Source organism: Dipodomys merriami, unplaced genomic scaffold (assembly GCF_024711535.1).
Source record: "Dipodomys merriami isolate MVZ:Mamm:240054 unplaced genomic scaffold, mDipMer1.0.p SCAF_27, whole genome shotgun sequence".
NCBI lineage: Eukaryota > Metazoa > Chordata > Mammalia > Rodentia > Heteromyidae > Dipodomys > Dipodomys merriami.
The window spans coordinates 16,620,205-16,638,522 of NW_027204159.1; the positions used below are offsets into that span (position 1 = coordinate 16,620,205).

At 50.1% G+C, this 18,318-nt stretch overlaps 1 protein-coding gene across 5 annotated transcripts in view; it reads left to right on the forward strand.

The window, feature by feature from the left end:
• Arhgef37 (Rho guanine nucleotide exchange factor 37) overlaps positions 1 to 17,979 on the forward strand; it is a 52,731-nt gene extending 34,752 nt beyond the window's left edge. For 2 of the 5 annotated variants that reach the window (XM_070036375.1, XM_070036374.1), the window contains exons 6-13: positions 680 to 810; positions 2,641 to 2,745; positions 5,159 to 5,269; positions 6,494 to 6,823; positions 10,002 to 10,130; positions 11,071 to 11,266; positions 13,208 to 13,365; positions 15,334 to 17,979. In XM_070036375.1, the coding sequence (XP_069892476.1) occupies positions 680 to 810; positions 2,641 to 2,745; positions 5,159 to 5,269; positions 6,494 to 6,823; positions 10,002 to 10,130; positions 11,071 to 11,266; positions 13,208 to 13,365; positions 15,334 to 15,543 (1,370 nt within the window). In that variant the 3' untranslated portion in view covers positions 15,544 to 17,979. The remainder of the gene's footprint in view (positions 1 to 679; positions 811 to 2,640; positions 2,746 to 5,158; positions 5,270 to 6,493; positions 6,824 to 10,001; positions 10,131 to 11,070; positions 11,267 to 13,207; positions 13,366 to 15,333) is intronic. The other 3 variants (XM_070036378.1, XM_070036377.1, XM_070036379.1) reach the window with 3 other exon arrangements.
• Positions 17,980 to 18,318: the final 339 nt, after the last annotated feature.

Below are 18,318 nucleotides of genomic sequence, written 5' to 3' on the forward strand. Positions count from 1 at the left end.
GATGCAATAGACGCATACAGTGTGAAGTGACCAGTTAATTTAGGTTGGATTTCGACTGAGGGAAGTGTGGTTCCCAGCCGGCCTGACTCAGACTGGCTGGGGAGCTGCCAATCTGCTACTGGTGGCTCATGCCTGTAATCTCAATACTTACATGGCTGAGATCTAGGACCACGGCGTAAGGCCAGCTTGAGCAGGAAAGTCTGTGGAACTCTTTTCTACAGTTAACAAAAAAATCCCCAAACAAACCCCAGAACTTGAGGTGTGGCTCAAGTGGCAGAGTGCTAGACTTGAAAGAAGGCCCTGTGTTCAAGCCCAGTACAGACACAGACACAGACACAGATACGCAGACACAGACACACACACCAGGATTGGCTGGGAGGCCCTACATAGACAGCCTCTTGCTGGGTCCTTCCTTAGTCCCATCACACCTATGTCTCAGGTGATCCTCATAGCAGTCCATCTTACAGATGAGGAAACTGAGGCCCTGCTCAAGCAAACAGGAAGTTCTCCAGCCAGTACTCAACCAGAACCGAGGACCTTGTGCACCAGGCTCGCCCCACATCACATGCTGTCCCGATGGCTGCGCTCCTGATGGGGTGGGCCCCCTCAGCTGTGCAGGGATGCTGGCTCTCCTGGCGTGGCTCCTGGGTCACCTGCATCCTCGTTTTTGTCACTGCAGCCTCTAGGTACACCAAGGCAGAGCAGCTGAGCCTCCGAGAGCGGCTGGCCCGAATCAACACGCACACCCTGTCCAAGAAGACCACCCGGCTGAGCCAGCTGCTAAAGCAGGAGGCAGGGCTGGTGCCCAAGGTGAGGGTGGCTGGGAGTGGGTGAGGGGCACTGGTTGCCCCAGCCCCTCCTAAGGGCCACAGCTAGTGGTGATGGTGGGGCGAAGGGGGAGTCTGTTAAGACATCAGCGGTGGCTGAGTGAGAGACCAGGAAAAGGCCCTAATTTGAAGATTCTTCCTCTTCCTCTTCCTCTTCCTCCTCTTCCTCTTCCTCTTCCTCTTCCTCTTCTTCTTCTTCTTCTTCTTCTTCTTCTTCTTCTTCTTCTTCTTCTTCTTCTTCTTCTTCTTCTTCTTCTTCTTCTTCTTCTTCTTCTTTCTTCTTTCTTCTTTCTTCTTTCTGCTTCTTCTTTCTTTTTTGCCAGTCCAGGGCTTGAACTCAGGACCTGGGCACTGTCCCTGAGCCTCTCTGTGCTCAAGGCTAGTGCTCTTCCACTTGAGCCACAGCACTACTTCTGGCCTTTTCTAACCCAGGGCTTCATGCATGTTAGGGGAGCACTCTATCTCTAAGCCATGTTCCTAGCCCTGATTCTCATTCTGAAGAGGACAGCCAGTCTTTAGATTAGAGCAAAGAACCAGCCTCACATAGCTACTAAGAGAGTTCAGGGTGACGGAGTGCTTCCTCAGCGCCAGCATTATTTGAGTCATATAATAGAGTGTGTGTTTAATTGTTTGGCTAAAAAGAAAAAGAAAAAACTATGTACAGCTGGGGGCTGGTGGCTCACACCTGTAATCCTAGCTACTCAGGAGGCTGAGATATGAGGATCAAGGTTCAAAGCCAGCCTAGGCAGGAAAGTCCATGAGACTCTGATCTCTAATAAACTACTCAGAAAACCGGAAGTAGTGCTGTGGCTCAAGTGGTAGAGTGCTAGCCTTGAGGTGAAGAGCTGAGGGACAGGGCCCAGGCTCAGAGTTCAAGCCCCACAACTGACAAAAAACAACAACAAAAAACCTAAACCAACAAACAAAAACTATGTACACACATTTTTTTCTTTTTCTTTTTTTTAATTGTGAAAATACAGTACAGAGGGGTTACAATTACATGGGCAAGATAATGAGTACATTTCTTATCAAGCATTGTAGCCTCCTCCTTTGTTTCCCCTTCCCATCTTCCCCCCTCCCCCCCTCACAAAAGTTGTAAAGTTCGTTTTTCAACATAACGACTTGTACATCTCATTGTTGCAATGGGTCCAGCTGTATTCCTGTTTTAACGATTTGTTTTTTCCCTTCCCCTCTACAAATTATAATAACATCAAATACAGTGAAAGCAGGGGTTATAACCGTGGGGGAGGGACATACAAAGCAACAAAGAAATAATCTTATAAATATGTTAGGAACAATCCCATGAAAGAAAAAAAAACATTTGAATACATATCTTAGGGTCTTTTTCTTTTTCTGTAATGAGGATTGAACCCAGGACATTGTACTTGCTGGAAGAGCACTTTGTCACTGAGCTATCTCCCAGCCCAAAGTAGGTATTTTCATTGTATCTGATTTGTAAATGAGAAAACAGAAGTTCCTAGAGGGGAAATGCTAGAAGAAAATGAATGAACCAGGATTCCCGTGCTCATGTGTCTGATAGCAGGGTCTGGATGTAAACCCATGGTGCTGCTTTGCCATTGTTGGTCTTTAAGTTGCAACCCCAGCCTTGCCAGCAAGTGCTGTGATTCAAGATGTGTCCCACCATGCCTGGCTCACAATGCCCTTGAACTGCCCCACTCACCTCTGGGGCTGGAGAGCCAATGGGTGCATCAGTAAAAAAGTTGTCCCCTGTGAAGAGTTGGGATGTAGGAACTGGCTGCACACTGCTTATGCGTGGATCTCCTTAGCCCTCACCCCCTGGCTTCCCTTTCAGACAGAAGACAAGGAATTTGATGAGTTGGAGGAGAGGTTCCAGTGGGTGTCCCTCTGTGTGACTGAGCTGAAGAGCAACATGGCTGCTTATATGGATAATCTAGAGGTGAGTGTGGGTCCAGACTGGTTCTGAGCCATAAGCTGTAAGTCGCCAACCCCCACCCCGGAGACCTGGTAGGAAGGCAGTTCTGAGTGGGCAGGGTCAGAGGCCCCGTAGAATCAGTGGATCAAAGAAGGCAAACAGGCCACAAGGGGCCTGGCAAGTGAAAGTATATAGAAGGAAGTGTGCAGGATCAAGTAATATAACCACAAGAGGAGCCTGGTATCTAGCAAGCTATTTATGATGTAAAAGAACAGCCAATCCTTGGGAGGTGGTGGCCCAGTGGGCTCAATATGGCCAGTTTTATTTGTGTGTGTGTGTGTGTGTGTGTGTGTGTGTGTTCCACTCTCAAGGCTTGAACTCAGGGCTCTGTGCTCTTGCTTTGCTTGCTTGCTCATGGTGCTCTACCACTTGAGTCATGCCTCTAGCCTGGCTTTTTGTTAGTTGAGTTTAGATGGAATCTCATGGGTTCTTCTTCCAAGGCTAGCTTCCAACCATGATCCTCTGGAGCTCAAATTCTTGGGTGGCTAGAATTACATATCTGAGCCTCCGGTGCCTGGCTTATGCAGTTAACGTTTTAAGGGGAAAAAAAGTTCCTGCAAATTCAGACTTTTAGGTAAAATCATGGATGTGTCAATTTGAGCAATTAGTTCATAAGAATTTAAGTATGATCCAGGCCCAAGAACATGTCTGTCTTCAAACTGAGGTCAGGCCACAGGTCACACAGATCCACATGCCCACCCAGGATTGACTGATTTTAGCCAGATATCTCCCTTTTCTCCTGCTTGGTGCAGATGCATTGTGTCCATTCTGCCCCCTGGTGGTCATTTTCAGTCCCTTCCATCTGCACAGACCAACTTGGGTTGACAAGGGGCTTGGTAGGTGATGGTATTGGGGAACATGATGTGTGGGAGGTTTGCAAAAGGAAGGTCAGGTTCTATGCTCCTCTCCATGTGGGGGGCAGGTGCCTTATCAGTACTGGGGATTGAACTCAACATCTGGGAGCGGTTTCTGATCTACTGTGCTCAAGACTAGCACTCTACCATTTGAGCCACAACTCCAATTCTGGCTTTTGGGTAGTTAATTGGAGACAGTGGTCTCATGAGCTTTCCTTCCTGAGCTGGCATTGAACTGCAGGTCTCAACTTGCTGAGTATTTAGGGTGATAGGTATAAGCAACCACTACCTGGCTAGCACTGATTTGTTTTGTTGACACTGGAGTTTGTATTTAGGCCTTCATGTTTGCTCAGCTTCTTGCTTTGCTAGTACTTTTCCATTTGAGCCATTCCTCCATTTCTGGTTTTTTGCTGGTTAATGGAAACAAGAGTTTCTCAGATTTTTCTGTGTGGGCTGGCTTTAAACCTCAATCAAACAGACCTCAATTTAAACAAACCTCCAGAGTAGTTAGAGTTACAGTGTCATCTACTGGCACCCGGCTCAGAGTTGGTTATTTTGAACACAGAGTAGTCTCATGAACTTTTCTGTTGGGCTGGTTTTGTTCCATGATCCTCCAGGTCTCAGCCTCTTGAGTAGGCAAGCTTGTAGATATGAACCACTGGTGCCCGGTTTTTGTATATATAGCATCTATTTTTAAATGTCTATCTATAATATTTATTACAGTCTTCCTCTTTATTGGCAGCATCATGAGAGTTTTTTTCTTTTTAATGCACTGATTTGAATAAGAACGTTAGTTGATTTTTTAACAAAGTTATTGAGCCAGGTGCTGATGGCTTACACCTGTAACCCTAGCTACTGAGAAGACTGAGATCCAGAGGATCATGGTTCAAAGCCAGTGAGGGCAGAAAAGTTCATGAGACTTTTATCTCCAATTAACCAAAAAAAAAAAAAAAAAAAAAAAAAGCCAGAAGTAGAACTGTGCTTCAAGTGGTAGAGAAAACACTAGTCTCAGTACTAAAGCTCAGGGACAGCACCCAAGCCCTGAGTTATACACACACACACACACACACACACACACACACACACACACACACACACACACACGTCTTGATAGGATATGTAAAATGTGAATGCCGGCACACACACACACACACAGACACACACAGACACAGACACACAGACACACAGACACACAGACACACACACACACACACACACACACACACACACACACACACACACACGTCTTGATAGGATATGTAAAATGTGAATGCCCGCAAAAGAATCATAAAGTTGACACCAGCTGTTTGCAAGGCAAGCAGAAGCTGGAGAGGAAGACTCAGAATCAGACTCAGGATGGGTTTTCTGTTCACCAAAGGTGTGCAAGGGACACATAGCCTAGCTGGTTCCAGGCAGTGAGGGTGGGTGACCAACCTCTCTGGGAGGCCTGCTGGGGGCAGGGGCAGGACTAAGAGGGCCATGGTAGACCATCACTGCCTGTCTCCTTGTGTCTCTGGTTCAAGGCTTTTCTCCGATTCCGGCCACACGAATGCAATCTGGACATCCCCGGGGGCTCTTTTGAGCAGTACTGCAGCCTGGCGAGAGACCTTCAGTGCCAGGCCTTCCTGGAGTTTGTGAGTGGGATTTTTTTTCCTTTCTCCTTTCTGTGTCAGGCAGGTAGCAGAGCCTAGCAGAGGAATACTTAGAAGTTGGGCACTTTGTACCATTGTCATATCCATTACCATCCTGGGTGGCCAGTGGGTAGAGATTATTGTTCATGCATTTCCTGATAAAAATAGCCTTAGCTAATGTAGGAAGGGGCACCCTATTACAGAAACTGGGCTAAGTCGTTTCCATTCTTTACCTCACTTGCTCCCTGCTACATGCTTTGGGGAAGCTACTATTAATACTCCATTCTGCAGATGGGAGGCAGAGGCTCTGAGCATGTGACCTCCTACATTATTTATATAGGTAGGTAGTCAGTGGTTGCTAGGAGCCTGTAGTTCACATCTGTAATCCCAGTTACTCAGGACCTGAGTTCTGAAGATCACAGTTTAAAGCCAGCTTGGGCAGGAAAGTCTGTGAGACTCTTATCTCCAGTTAACCAACAAAAAGCCAGAAGTGGAGCTGTGGCTCACATGGTAGAGTGCCAACCTTGAGTGGACAAAGCTAAGAGTAAGTACCCAGGCCTTCAAGCCCCAGTACTGGCACAAAATAAAAACAAACAAAACAGAAACAGATAGTCAGTGGCATGTCCCAAAGACTATATCCACCACCACCACCACCACTTGTGCTAGTGTGTGTGCGCGTGTGTGTATGTGTGTGTGTATGTATGTGTGCACACGTGCGTGCACACACATGTGTGTATATACTAACAGGGCTTGAACTCAGTGCCTCAAGGCTTGCTAGGTTGGCCGGTGCTCTACCACTTGAGCCTCCAACCCTGCTTTTTTCTGGTTAATTAAAGATAGGAGTCTCATGGATTTTTCTGCCCAGGCTGGCTTTGAATATGATCCTCTGGGTCTCAGTTTCCTGAGTAGCTAGGGTGGCAGGCATGAGCCCCCAGCACCCAGCACTCAACCACCACTGTGTACTAAATCTTTCTCAAGCCCTTTGCCCAGTAACAATACAAAGACTCCACAGGAACCATGTGTGTACCCTGTGCTAGGCTCTCCTGGAAACCAGCCATCCCTTTGTTCAGAGCAGCAGAGGTTAGATAAAATGCAGTAGGTTGCAGATGGCTTCGGAGGCCCGGTGGAGGGGGACTGGAACCCAAGCTGCCTGCCTCTAAAGCCCCTTCTCCTGGCCCCTGTCCTGCTATCCCCTATCCCAGCTCCCACGCCCCCTTTTCCCCACAGAAGCAGCGGCTGCAGGCCCTGGTGTGGCAGCCTCTGTGCAGCCTGGCCAGAGCCCTGGCCGGTCCTCAGAACCTGATCAAGAAGCGCCTGGACAAACTTTTGGACTTTGAGCGGGTGGAAGAGAAGCTGCTGGAGGTGGGCAGCGTGACGTACGAGGAGGAGGCCACGCGGCACACCTACCAGGCACTCAATGCCCTTCTGGTGGCCGAGCTCCCACAGTTTAACCAGCTGGTCATGCAGTGGCTGGGCCAGATCCTGTGCACGTTCGTGGCCCTCCAACAGGACCTGGCTGAGCAGGTGCTGCAGAGGGCAGGCAGAAGCATGGCCCAGGTAAGGCTGCCAGGACTGGGATGCCTCTTACTACTTGAGCCCCTCCACCAGCTGTCTGCAGGGTTTAGATAAAGCTATGTCAGACCTTCCAGATGGGCCAGAGGTGCCAAGGAGGGGGCTGTGGGGACCTTCGAGATCTTTCTCATGCCTGTTCTCCTTTCTTGGGTGACTCAGGCCATGAAGGCAAGGATTTGGCTGGGACTCTGGCCAGGGTCTGAGGTTCAGAGCAGAGGAGGCTTTGCTGGGAAAAATAGCAAGAGTTGGCCCCGCTCCTGGAGAATATCACTGGCCGATGACGTAAGAAGGAAAAAGTGACTCCAGTTAGGTGTGGGGGTACAGGGAGTTCTCACAGCAGTCTTTAAGGGATCATTCTGTTGTGGTTCTTACTACTACTATCAAGGAAGATGGCAAGTAGGCCCTCTGTTTCAGTAAGAAAAGAGTCCAATGGAGGATACACACACGAGTCTCCAACAGGGCAGCAGACAGCTTGAAGCACTAGCGAGATTTGATTTGAAAAAAATCCCTGTTGGGGTTGTTGCTGGAGACCATTGGCCACTGAACCCAGAAGCAGCCTCAACTGTAGTCAACAGTGGTAGAACCACTGTTTGGTAAAACGTACCTAGATACAGTGCTGCACCTGTTCCTTGGCTTCTTCCTGTGGTCATTTCCTTTCTACCTGCCTACCCCACGTCACTCTTTCTAGTAGACACTGCCCGGTGAGCATTTGTCATACACCTGGTAGGAGCATTTCCCATGCATTATCTTACTGAATCCCCAACTACCCTAAGTAGGTATTATTATAATCCTCATCTCAAAACTGAAAAAAAAACACAAACACAGGCTCAGAGGGGTTAAGTAGCTCTTGAAAGGCTATCTCACTAATGGTTGGCTTTGAACCATAGCCTGAGACCTGCACAGGATGCTTAAAAGCCTGTAAAAGGAGCCATCCACGAAAGCCTACGTAGATTGCAGAGGGTTGGACAAACCTCCAAATGCAAATGTGCACGTCAGGATTTTGTGGGCTGCGTTGGTACAGGAAGGAATGCCCAGCATCTCCGCCTCCTGCTCTGTAAATGTCATCCTCAGAACTGCACAGCTCATGAGTGGGACTTGGGGAGCCATCTTCATGCTTCTTATCCCAGCACAGCCTCCTGTGTTCCACATCCCCCTGTTCAGCCTTCCCTACCCAATTCTCTGCGTGAAAACCCCTCTAGGATTCCCCCAGCCCCAGACCAGTTCCTGAATGCTTCTACACCACCCCCTGGACCCCAATGCCTCCTCAGCTTGGGGTGTGACACTCTCAGAGGATAGCCAGGCTTATACAGGGGCTGACGTATGGTGCCAGATGAAGTGCTTTCAGTTCTTGTCCCCTAGCATGAGAATCCCCCAGCCCAGCCACCCTCTCTGCTCCAGTGGTGCTTAGCATGGACCTCTGCAGAGTGCTAAGCAGAGCCTGCATTCTGCAAGGGGATGGAAGGCTGGCACCCTGGGCATTTCTCTTCTTTACTCTCCTGGTATTTTAATGGATCTCTGAGACACTGTTGTTGTTGCTGTCGTCATCATCATTGTTGTTACTGAGGATTGAATTCAAAGCCTTAGGGACAACTAGGCAAGTGCTTTACCACTTGACCCACACACCCCACTTCTTTTTTGCACTTAGTTACTTTTCAAGCAGGGACTTGCTTTTACTCAGAGCCTACCTTGGACTAAGATCTTCCTACTTTTGCCTCTTGAGTTGCTGGGATGACTGGCGTGCCCAATGGAGATACTCTTTTTGAGTTGAAGTGGGTCTGAATCATCTATAGAAAGAGCCCCTTGCCTCTCCCACAGGCACAAGTGGTCTCTTCAGTGGTCCCTGGCTTTCTGGGCCCTGAGGAGGGATGTGCAGGGTAGAAGACACCAGATGGAAGCAAGTGGGCCTCTCCTGACTGGTTTGGGCCTGTTGGAAGTAGCTGCCAGCCTCCCCTCTCTGTGTCCGGAAGTCCACCCACCTGCCCCTGCCCCCGGTACTTGCTGAAAGCCTGCACGGCAGCACTCTCTGTTGGCTGGGCAGTCTTTCTCACTCTCAGGCTGTCTGGTAAGAAGTCAGGAGATCCTGAGCAGAGTCAAGGGCTCAGGAGAGACTCAGAACTCTTTGGCTGCAAGTAACATAAACCCAAAGCAATGCAGCTGGAATTCTAAAAAAAAGAATTTATCTGGAGGCACGAGGAGCTCAGGGCTTGAGCCTAGCCTTGTGCAGGACAAATGAAGTTTGCAGGGCTCTGAATTCCTCTCTTCTTCCCTCTGTCTACCTCTCTGGCTATCTTTATTTCCTGGCAGGCTTTCTCTATACAATGGGAGAGTTGGCTAGGGAGGAGTTGTAAGTTGGTAGCTTCACCTCTCATAATACAAATGAAGAAAGACTTTCAGCCTTCATGCACTAACTGATGAGAGGCTTTTTATTGGCTGTGCCAGAGTCCACTGTCATCCCATGGACCAATCTCCACAGCCAGGAGGAGGGGAATCGGGACCACCCAGCCCTCTGACTACACAGCATCATGATGGGTCCTGACCCACTGAGGGATTCTTTCTCTTTTTTGACAGTCCTGGGTCTTGAACTCAGGGCTTAGGTGCTGTCCCTGCACTCTTTTGCTCAATGCTAGCACTATACCACTTGAGCCACAGTAGCACTCCCAGCTTTTTTTGTTTTTGGTCGGTCGTGGGACCTGAACTCTGGGCCTGGGTGCTGTCTTTCAGCTCTTCAGCTCAAGGCTAGCATTCTATCACTTGAGTCACAGCGCCACTTCCTGCTTTTTCTGCTTATGTGGTGCTGAGGAATCGAACCCAGGGCCTCATGCATGCAAGGCAAGCACTCTACCACTGAGCCACCGTCTCAGTGCCCCACCCCCCTTTTTTTTTCTTGAGTAGTTTATTGGAGATACCAAAAGTCTCATGGACTTTCCTGCCTAGGCTGGCTTCTAACCAGGATCCTCAGATCTCAGCCTCTTGACTAGCTAGCATTATAGGGATGAACCACCAGCGCCTGGTAAAGGATTATTTCTTAAGGGAAAGAAAAAAGCAACGGTAGACTCCGACAGGCAGGCCCCCATGACGCAGCTGGAGCGAGAATGTGCATGGCCAGCCACCCCCTGGCCCTGCCTCCCACAGAGGCTCTGTTGACATTGTCTGTTTCACCCAGCTACCCCACCACGGCCTCTCAGAGCCGGCCTTCAGAAAGCTGGTGGAAGACATGCTAGGCCAGAGCAGTACCCAGCTTCGAGCCTTTCAGGAGGACTTTGAGAAAGTGCTGCCACCTCCCATGGCTCAGGTAAAAGTGCCTTCCCCCCACCCTCCAGTCCCCCAACATTGTCCTGTTCTCAGACAGTGAGTGGATGGGGGAGGCTCACCCCCTCCCCCATGCTCTTTCTTCTTCTCAGTGTGTCTGTTACAGAAATTCTTTGTTTTCCCCACGGCCACACTTAAATCTATTGTTCATGGCCAGTGGGTGTCTTATTCTTGGATCAAGAGTGAGAAAATCCAAACTTTTTTTTTCCTCACCACTTTGTTTTTTTCCTGGTACCAGAGTTTGAACTCAGGGTCTTATGCTTGCTTGGCTTTTTGTTCCCCTGGCAACCTATCACTTGAGCCATGCCTCCAGATGACTGGCTAATTAGAGATGGAGTCTTGTAGACGTTTTTGCCTGGGCTGCCTTTGAACCTTGATCCTCCAGATCTCAGCCTTCTGAGTAGCTGGGATTGCAGGCCTGTGCCACAGTGCCTGGCTTTAATTTGAACGTCTTACCCAGTAATAGTTATACCTGTGGAGGTCTCACAGGGGTGGTCAGGGACCTGGCAACTAGGGAACAAGAGAAGAGGGCAGAAGATGAAGCAAAACAGTTGCTCAAGGACATCTGGGCACCCCCCCTCTACTTCCAGCAAGTTAACATGTTTCTTTTTAGAACAGCAGTCTTGCTGTAGGAGACACAGAATAAAAAGAAGCATAAATGAATAGAAGCTTTCATGGCTACAGTGTGAACTGTACTTATGAGGAGGAGACAACCCCTTCCTATCCTCCCATCCTGCCCCTGTCCCAGAATTCTCAAATCCTCCCTGATCTGGGTAAAACAGAGAACCCAGAGGAAGTGAGGCATCCCCAGGCCAGGATGGTCCTGGTGTGTCTTCACACACCAAGCCTTAGGCTGGGCACACATTGAGCACACACCAGCCTTGACACTTCAGTTTCTGCATGAATCTGCTTTCCCCCCACAGCCACTGGTTCCTGGCTCTGAGCGCCAGGTGCAGGCCCTGATGAACAGGTATGGCCTTGGGAAGTTGTACCAGGTGACAAGCAATGTCAGTGGAGCTGGAACCTTGGACCTGACACTACCACGGGGCCAAATCGTGGCCCTTCTTCAAAACAAGGACACCAAAGGCAACAGCAGTCGCTGGCTGGTAGACACCGGGGGTATGTGGGTATTTGGGAGCTCTTCCTGTCCTTCGAGAAAAAAAACAACAGCAGCAGCAGCAACAACAACACACACACATATACACATACATACACACACGCACCCCAACACCACCCATCAGAACAGTGGGGAGACATGGCACCCTTCTGAGTCAAAGTCTGGCTGTGTGAATCCAGGACGGGGATCGAGCGGGTGACAGCTGCAAAGCTTCATGACTTAGTAGTGTGTACATGCAAAAAAGAGGGTTCAGCTTTCCTGTCCAAAATCTGTTGTTCATTATTCAATAATGAACCAGAACCTATGTTCTGGGTGCTATGCAAAAAGACAAGAACTGAGCTGGGTGCTCATGGCTTGCGCCTGTATTCAATAGCTACTCGGGAGGCTGAGATCTGAGGATTGTAGTTTGAAGCCAGCCTGGGCAGGAAAATCCATGACACTCTTATCTCCAGTTAACCACAAGAAAAACCTAGAAGTGGAGGTTCAAACCCCAGGACCAGTTACAAGAATACAAGTACTGTGCCTGGGGGACCTCATGGACTGTGTGGGTTCCCATTGAGGTAAGAGAACTTCTCAGTTTCCTGAAAGATGGAGATGTGCTCATTGAAGGGATCCGTGTATCCCAACCACACTGATAGCAGAGGCCAGTGGCCATCCTGCCCAGTCTACTGGCCATGGCCCTGGGGCATGTGGCTCTGGTTAGCAGGCCTACGTAGAATGGGTGGAGGTGAGTGGTACAATGAATCTAGAACAATAAAATGGCCCAATGGCATGGTCCAAAGATGACAAGGTAACCCACAGATGAGGAGTGCCCGGGCGTAATGTGTCCCTCCTTCAGTCAGGGCTTCACATTTGTTACATAAGTACTCTAGTGTGTGTTACAGAAAATACAACAAATCCATACTTCTGTGATAGTATTCTCACAGTACCAGCGTAGGTTTTAAATGTGAGTCAAGGAAGTGGAGCTGTGGTAGAGCTCAAAAGAGCACAAAAGCTCAGTGCCCAGGCCCTGAGTTCAAGATCCAAGATGGATGTGTGTGTGTATGCACATGTGCATGCCCACCTCCACCCACGTGTGAGTCATTTTGCTGGGCGCTGGTGGCTCACACCTGTAATCCTAGCTACCTATGAGCCTCAGATCTGAGGACTGCAGTTTGGAGTCCCTAAAAAAGCCTAAATGGAGCTGTGGCTCAAGTAGTAGAGTGCTAGCCTTGATCAAAAAGGCTCAAGGACAGTGCCCAGGCCCTGAGTTCAAGTACAAAAAAAAAAAAAGAGAGAGAGAAAGAAAGAAAGGGGCAGGGGAAGAAAGGAAGAAAAGAAAAGAAAGGTTGTGCAAGAAGACAAAAATCTAAACATCCCCAAAGAGCACTCTGACCGCTGAAGTGAGTGGTGGAGCAAGGCTGTGGGGTTGGGCACTGGGCTGGATCCCAGCTCCACCCTTTCCTAAAGGTATGGAGACTCGTGGGCCTTCTCTGGGCTTGGATGGAGACGAGCTGCCTTAAGAATTGATGTGAAGTCTGGTGGCCACAGGCTGGCCTGGTGCTTCGCAGGTCCTTTGGGAAATGATGGCCGTTTCTAGGAACAGCAACCAGGCAGGGCCTGAGCAGCCTGGAGAGGAGCAAGGCCAACAGGCCCGGGAAGGGATGCTGCCATCCTCTGGGTGGCCACTAGAGGGCCCCAGGGCAGTGGCGCCGGCACCAGATGCTTTTTCCACACAGTCTAAGGGGAACTCCATCTCTGTCCAAGCTGTTTACAATGGCTGTCCTGCTAGGGAAGGCCCCGCCCCTGGGTGAGCACACAGCAGCCAGCAGCAGCCAGTGCAGCGTGGAACAGGGTTTGCATGGTGCCTTGGTGACCTGCCAGGTCCCCTGGAGTGCTGGGAAGCTGCACTGGGGCCTTGGAGTGGCCTGCAGCCCATTTATTACCTTCCATGTGTTCTCTAGGACACCGGGGATATGTGCCGGCTGGGACACTGCAGCCGTATCATGCTGTTCCCAGTAAGACGGAGCTCAGAAGTCAGGTGGGGCAACATGAGGACTCCAAACACCCAGCACCAGAGCCCACCTCAGCCCCGGTCCCCTGTGCCCCAGCCGTGGCCCAGGTGAGTCTGGGAGGGGCCTGGGAGCTTGCTTCCCACAGCCACCTGAACTGATGCTTCAAAGTTTACACTCCTGTCTGAAGGCCACATCCCCTGAGGCCAGGCCTAGATCACCAACACCTCAAAGTCCCTGCCAGAGGTGGGACCTGGGGAAGGGGATTCTCACACCAACCATGGTCACCACCCAGAGCTAACCCCGGGCTTCCGTCAGCATAGCTGTTGAGGTTCATCCATGCTTTCAGTATTTGGCAGGCCTGGCCCTAGATGAGAGATAATAAGGGGCCAAAGTAAGTTCTGGCCCTCACCCTCATCAGCTATGATCTGGGGGCAAAGTAGTGATGAGTGGACCAATCACACCGTAACTGAAGTTTTAAGCTTCTCAAGGGGTAAGTGCCAGGGCCTGAAGTGTGGAGAGAGCGATCTTTTCTCTCAGAGAGGAAAGCTAAGCAGGAATTTACTAGATAAAGGGGTTATACTGGGGTACAGCTCTCTAGAAACCATGCACAGCATTGCAGGGGCCCTGTGAGAGGAGAGAATGGGAATGTGGGAGGAACTGAATGAAGGTAATGGGTGGGGGAAGAGGGAGGGGCAGGATATTGCTGGTGAGGCCAGCGTGGACAGGTCAGCCCAGCCCTGTGGCCTCAGTGAGGGTATCTACGTTTCTTTCTCTCAAAGACAACAAGAAACATATATATATGTATATATATATGTATATTTATACATATATATATAAAACATACATGTGTATATGTATATGTTCAAGATAACATTATTAATAAGAAATAACCTAGCACTGGTTATGTGGCTCAAGTGGTAGAGCACTTGCCTTGTTAACTCACAGTCCCGAGTTCAAACTCCATTACTACCCAAACAAACAAAAACCACCCAAATGTTCTTCAGTATGATAAACAAAGTGTGATATATCCATGTAGTGGAATATAATTCAGCTCTAAAAAAGGGATGAGCTACGGCTGAATACCTACAACATGGATGAGCCCTAAACATGGAAAGAAGGCAAACACAAAAGACCATGCACCACAGGATTTTATTTATTTGACTGTCCAGAATAGGTAAATCCATGGAGAGAGACAGGGCTTGTGTTCACAGGGGCTGAGGAGAGGGAAGTGTAGTGACTGCTAACCAGTGTGAGGGTTTCTTTGTGGGAATGAGGAAAAGGCTCTGAAATTGGGCAGTGATGACAGATGCACACACCTCAATATGTATATGTGTATGTATATGTATATGTGTATGTGTATGTATATGTATATGTGTATGTATATGTATATGTATATGTATATGTATATGTATATGTATATGTATATGTATATGTATATGTGTATGTATATGTATATGTATATGTATATGTATATGTATATGTATATGTATGTGTATATGTATGCAAACCACTGAGTTTATACTTGAGGAAGTTGGGTAGCTCTTGCCACATCCATTCTTTGGCTCTTGGGCCAAAACCCTTCTGTGCAGCCAGATGTTCAGCTAGGGGGTCTGATCACCCCAGCTCTCTAGAGGAAGGAGGAAGGTCAGTGACCATACCCAGCTTGGACTATGTGGCCCAACTCACCCAAATCCCAGTTCCTTTTTATGGATGAATACTATTCCGCCAACATTCCTCCTTCAAAGCTGGGAAGTTGGCTTGGGCAGATCTGAGATTCCCCCGCCGGCTCTGGGGGAGCAAGAATCTGACTCCCTAGGTGTGTGAGCCCCAATTGCATCATCAGGGCAGGGGAAGGATAAGAAAAGAGCAAATAGAAGGATATAATTGTGAAAAACCAAACCCGAGAAAAGTGCTAGAGCAGCGCCAGTCACACAGCAATGGCTAGCTGTGGTATTAGGGACACAGGGGGTGTTTGGGAGGGGGGGCGGGGAGGGGGGCCAGAGCCAGGTGGGAAGAGGCTAGCGTCCTCAGCCACCCTGACCCTCTTCCTGTCGCCCCCCTCGTGTTCTGTCCAGGTGGTGGCAGTGTACCCTTTTGTGGCCAGAAGCAGCCATGAAGTGAGTTTGCGGGCCGGCCAGCCGGTGACAGTCCTGGAGGCCCAGGACAAGAAGGGGAACCCGGAATGGAGCCTGGTGGAGGTGGACGGGCAGAGGGGATATGTGCCTTCTGGCTTCCTGGCCACAGCCCCCAGCCCAGCTCCATGGGGCTGGAGTCTACCCTGTTAGGGTGCCCAGTCCATGTGGCTGAGGATGGGAGGGGCTGAGAGGCAGGGCCCTGGGGGTGGGCGTGGAGAGGAGGAAGCAAGGAGGGCATGGGGCTGGCAGCAGGTGGCCAGCTAGAAGAGCTGACTGGGCTCTGGAGAATGGCCATTGGACGCCCAGCAGGCTGGCCCCTGGTGTGGGATGGACAGGCCTTGTGCCTTCGCAGGGGGTCCCTGTCACCCAGGCACACCCTGTCTCGTGATCACCGGAAGAGAATGCTGGGCGATTCCAGAACTGTCTGTCCAGACAGTTGGCGGAAGTAGGAGCTGTCATGGCCGCCCCCTCCCCCCCCCCCCCCCCAGCCAGCCAGCTTTTGTCCCTGGATAGCGTCTTCCCCAGGAGATGCAGACAGGCTGGGGTACGCCAGCGCGGACATGAGGTGGCTCAGGGGATCTGAAGGTGTACTCATGGGGTGCAGGAGCCCTTGGTAGCAATCACAGCTGCTGCTGTTTTCTTCTGGACCAAGAGACAAAGGACCACACCAGTCATGACCAAAACTCTGTGAGGGAGGCGCCCCCTGGCCAGGTGCTTGGGGAGGGGAGAGAATGGTTTCTTTTACTTGATTTCCTCTCCTGGGTGGTACAGCCAGGGCTGTTGCTGGTGGCCTGAAGGCAGACAGGATGCAGTGTGTTGGCCGTGGGCGTCTCAGGGGTTGGCCACGGTCCAGAATCCCATCCAGAGCGACCTAACCCATTCCCGGGCCACAGTGAGGACGGCAGGAAGCTACCATGTGAACCCGCTGGTCTCCACAAATGTGGGGCTGCAGAGGATGCAGACATGCGGCTACCACCTGCCCACACCCACGGGAGCAGACCTGGTCCATCTGTACAGCGCCCCTGCCTGTGAACCCAGAGCCTGCCTCAGTTCCTTCCCGTAGGAAATGTTGTCACTGGACACCACGGAGGGGACTTGTGTAAGGCAGCAAGGCCATAGTGACTCGAGATCATAGCTTTCACACAACTTCCAGCTCACATACTGGCCACTGCTGACAGCCACGCAGCACATGACTGTAGTTCAGTCTAGGTTGTCCATTTCATGAACTCAGGGAGTGGGCTGTTCTTCCTGGAACCTGGAAATTGAAGCCTCTCAATGAGTTCCTATTCCGGGAAGAGGGGCCCATGGAGGGGGGGTGGAGGGGGTGATGTCAGGGAGCTGGATCAGTGGTCAGAGAGGAAAGCGCCCCCCCCTCCATGTCCCCACATAGTGACCTTAGGAGGGTAGCAGTTTGGACTGATTTCCAAGAACATCTCTGTTAGAACTGGGGTGCCACGCACTGTCGGCTCAGGCTTCTGAAGGGCTCCTGAGAAATTTGCACTTGCCCATGTTGCAGAGCTCTGGGAAATTAAGCATGAATCAACCCCAAACTTACTTCACAAGATGCTCTTCTTTATGTGTGTGCCGGTCCTAGGGCTTGAACTCTGGTCCTGGGCACTGTCCCTGAGCTTTTCTTTTTTTGCTCAGTGCTAGCACTCTACCACATGAACTACACCTCTACTTCTGGGTTTTGGGTGGTTACTTAGAGATAAGACTCTCGCAGACTTTCTTGTCTGCGCTGCCTTTGAACTGCGATCCTCAGATCTTGACTTTTTTTTTTGCTCAAGGCTAGTAGCACTCTTCCATTTGAATCACACCTTTACTTGTGGCTTTTTGCTGGTTAACTGGAATGAAAAGTCTCATAGACTTTCCTGCCTCAGCTGGCTTTGAACCATGATCCTCAGATCTCAGCCTCCTGAGTAGCTAGAATGGCAGGAATGAGCCACCAGCACCTGGAACAAGATGCTCTTGATCCGATTTCTGTCCAGTCAGATTTCCAATAGGAACAGAAAGCATGGGGCAGCCAATGACAGAGAAGAAACCCGCACGTGGGCTCCCCAGGTGCTGCTGGCATACATGACCACTTGCTGCTTTAAACTGTTACAAGCCAGGAGGAGCTGTGTTTCCAGAGGGGGCTGATGGAATTACTCTGGGCACTAGCCTGCCCTCCAGCGTAGGACCTGTGCCCACCTTGCCCATGGGTGGGCTTCGAGATGGGCTATGGGTCACGAGGCTAAACCTCATCTGAGCTTTGTTCTAGCTATTTCAAATAGGACAGCTTGTTGCGTCAGGGCCTAGAATGTATATTTATTAAGTGCCATTAAAAGGGACCTGAACAACATTGGGTGTTCTTGTAGGCCTCAGGGAAAAAAACAAAAACAAATGTCAACAAAAAGCCAACCTGCTTGGGATGAAAGGGAGATAGGGATGTTCCCAGTGGCTCGTGGTCGTGGCTTCTCCTGGGCCAGGGGTGGAGAGGAAGTCGTTGAGGAGGGAGAAGAAGTGTGGAGAAGCTGGGGAACGGCCTGCATCTCCCCCAGACTTTAGTGTGCCTTTTTGCCCTCTATGCCTACAACCACTTCACTGTGTCTCATTTAGTTCACTGGCGAGGTGTCACATACAAGCTTGCTAGAACATTTGCCTAACTACCAAACAGGACTTCCTAGAGTTGAAGAAGGATTCACAAAGGTGCCCTGGCTCCCCGAAGTGGAGTGAAAGGGGCTGTAACTTGGTGTGGGGCATGAGGAAGTTTCTAACACCCCAGGGAAGAGAAAGGATTTCTTGGTTAAAGTGGTATGTGCTAGCTTGGTGAATCATTTATGTCCAACTCTGGGAATAAAGGACTTACAAGATGACAAGTGTGTGGTTTGTGTGATCTCACCCCTGAGTACCGCGGATGGGCCCGTGGGCCATTTGTTTGAGGGA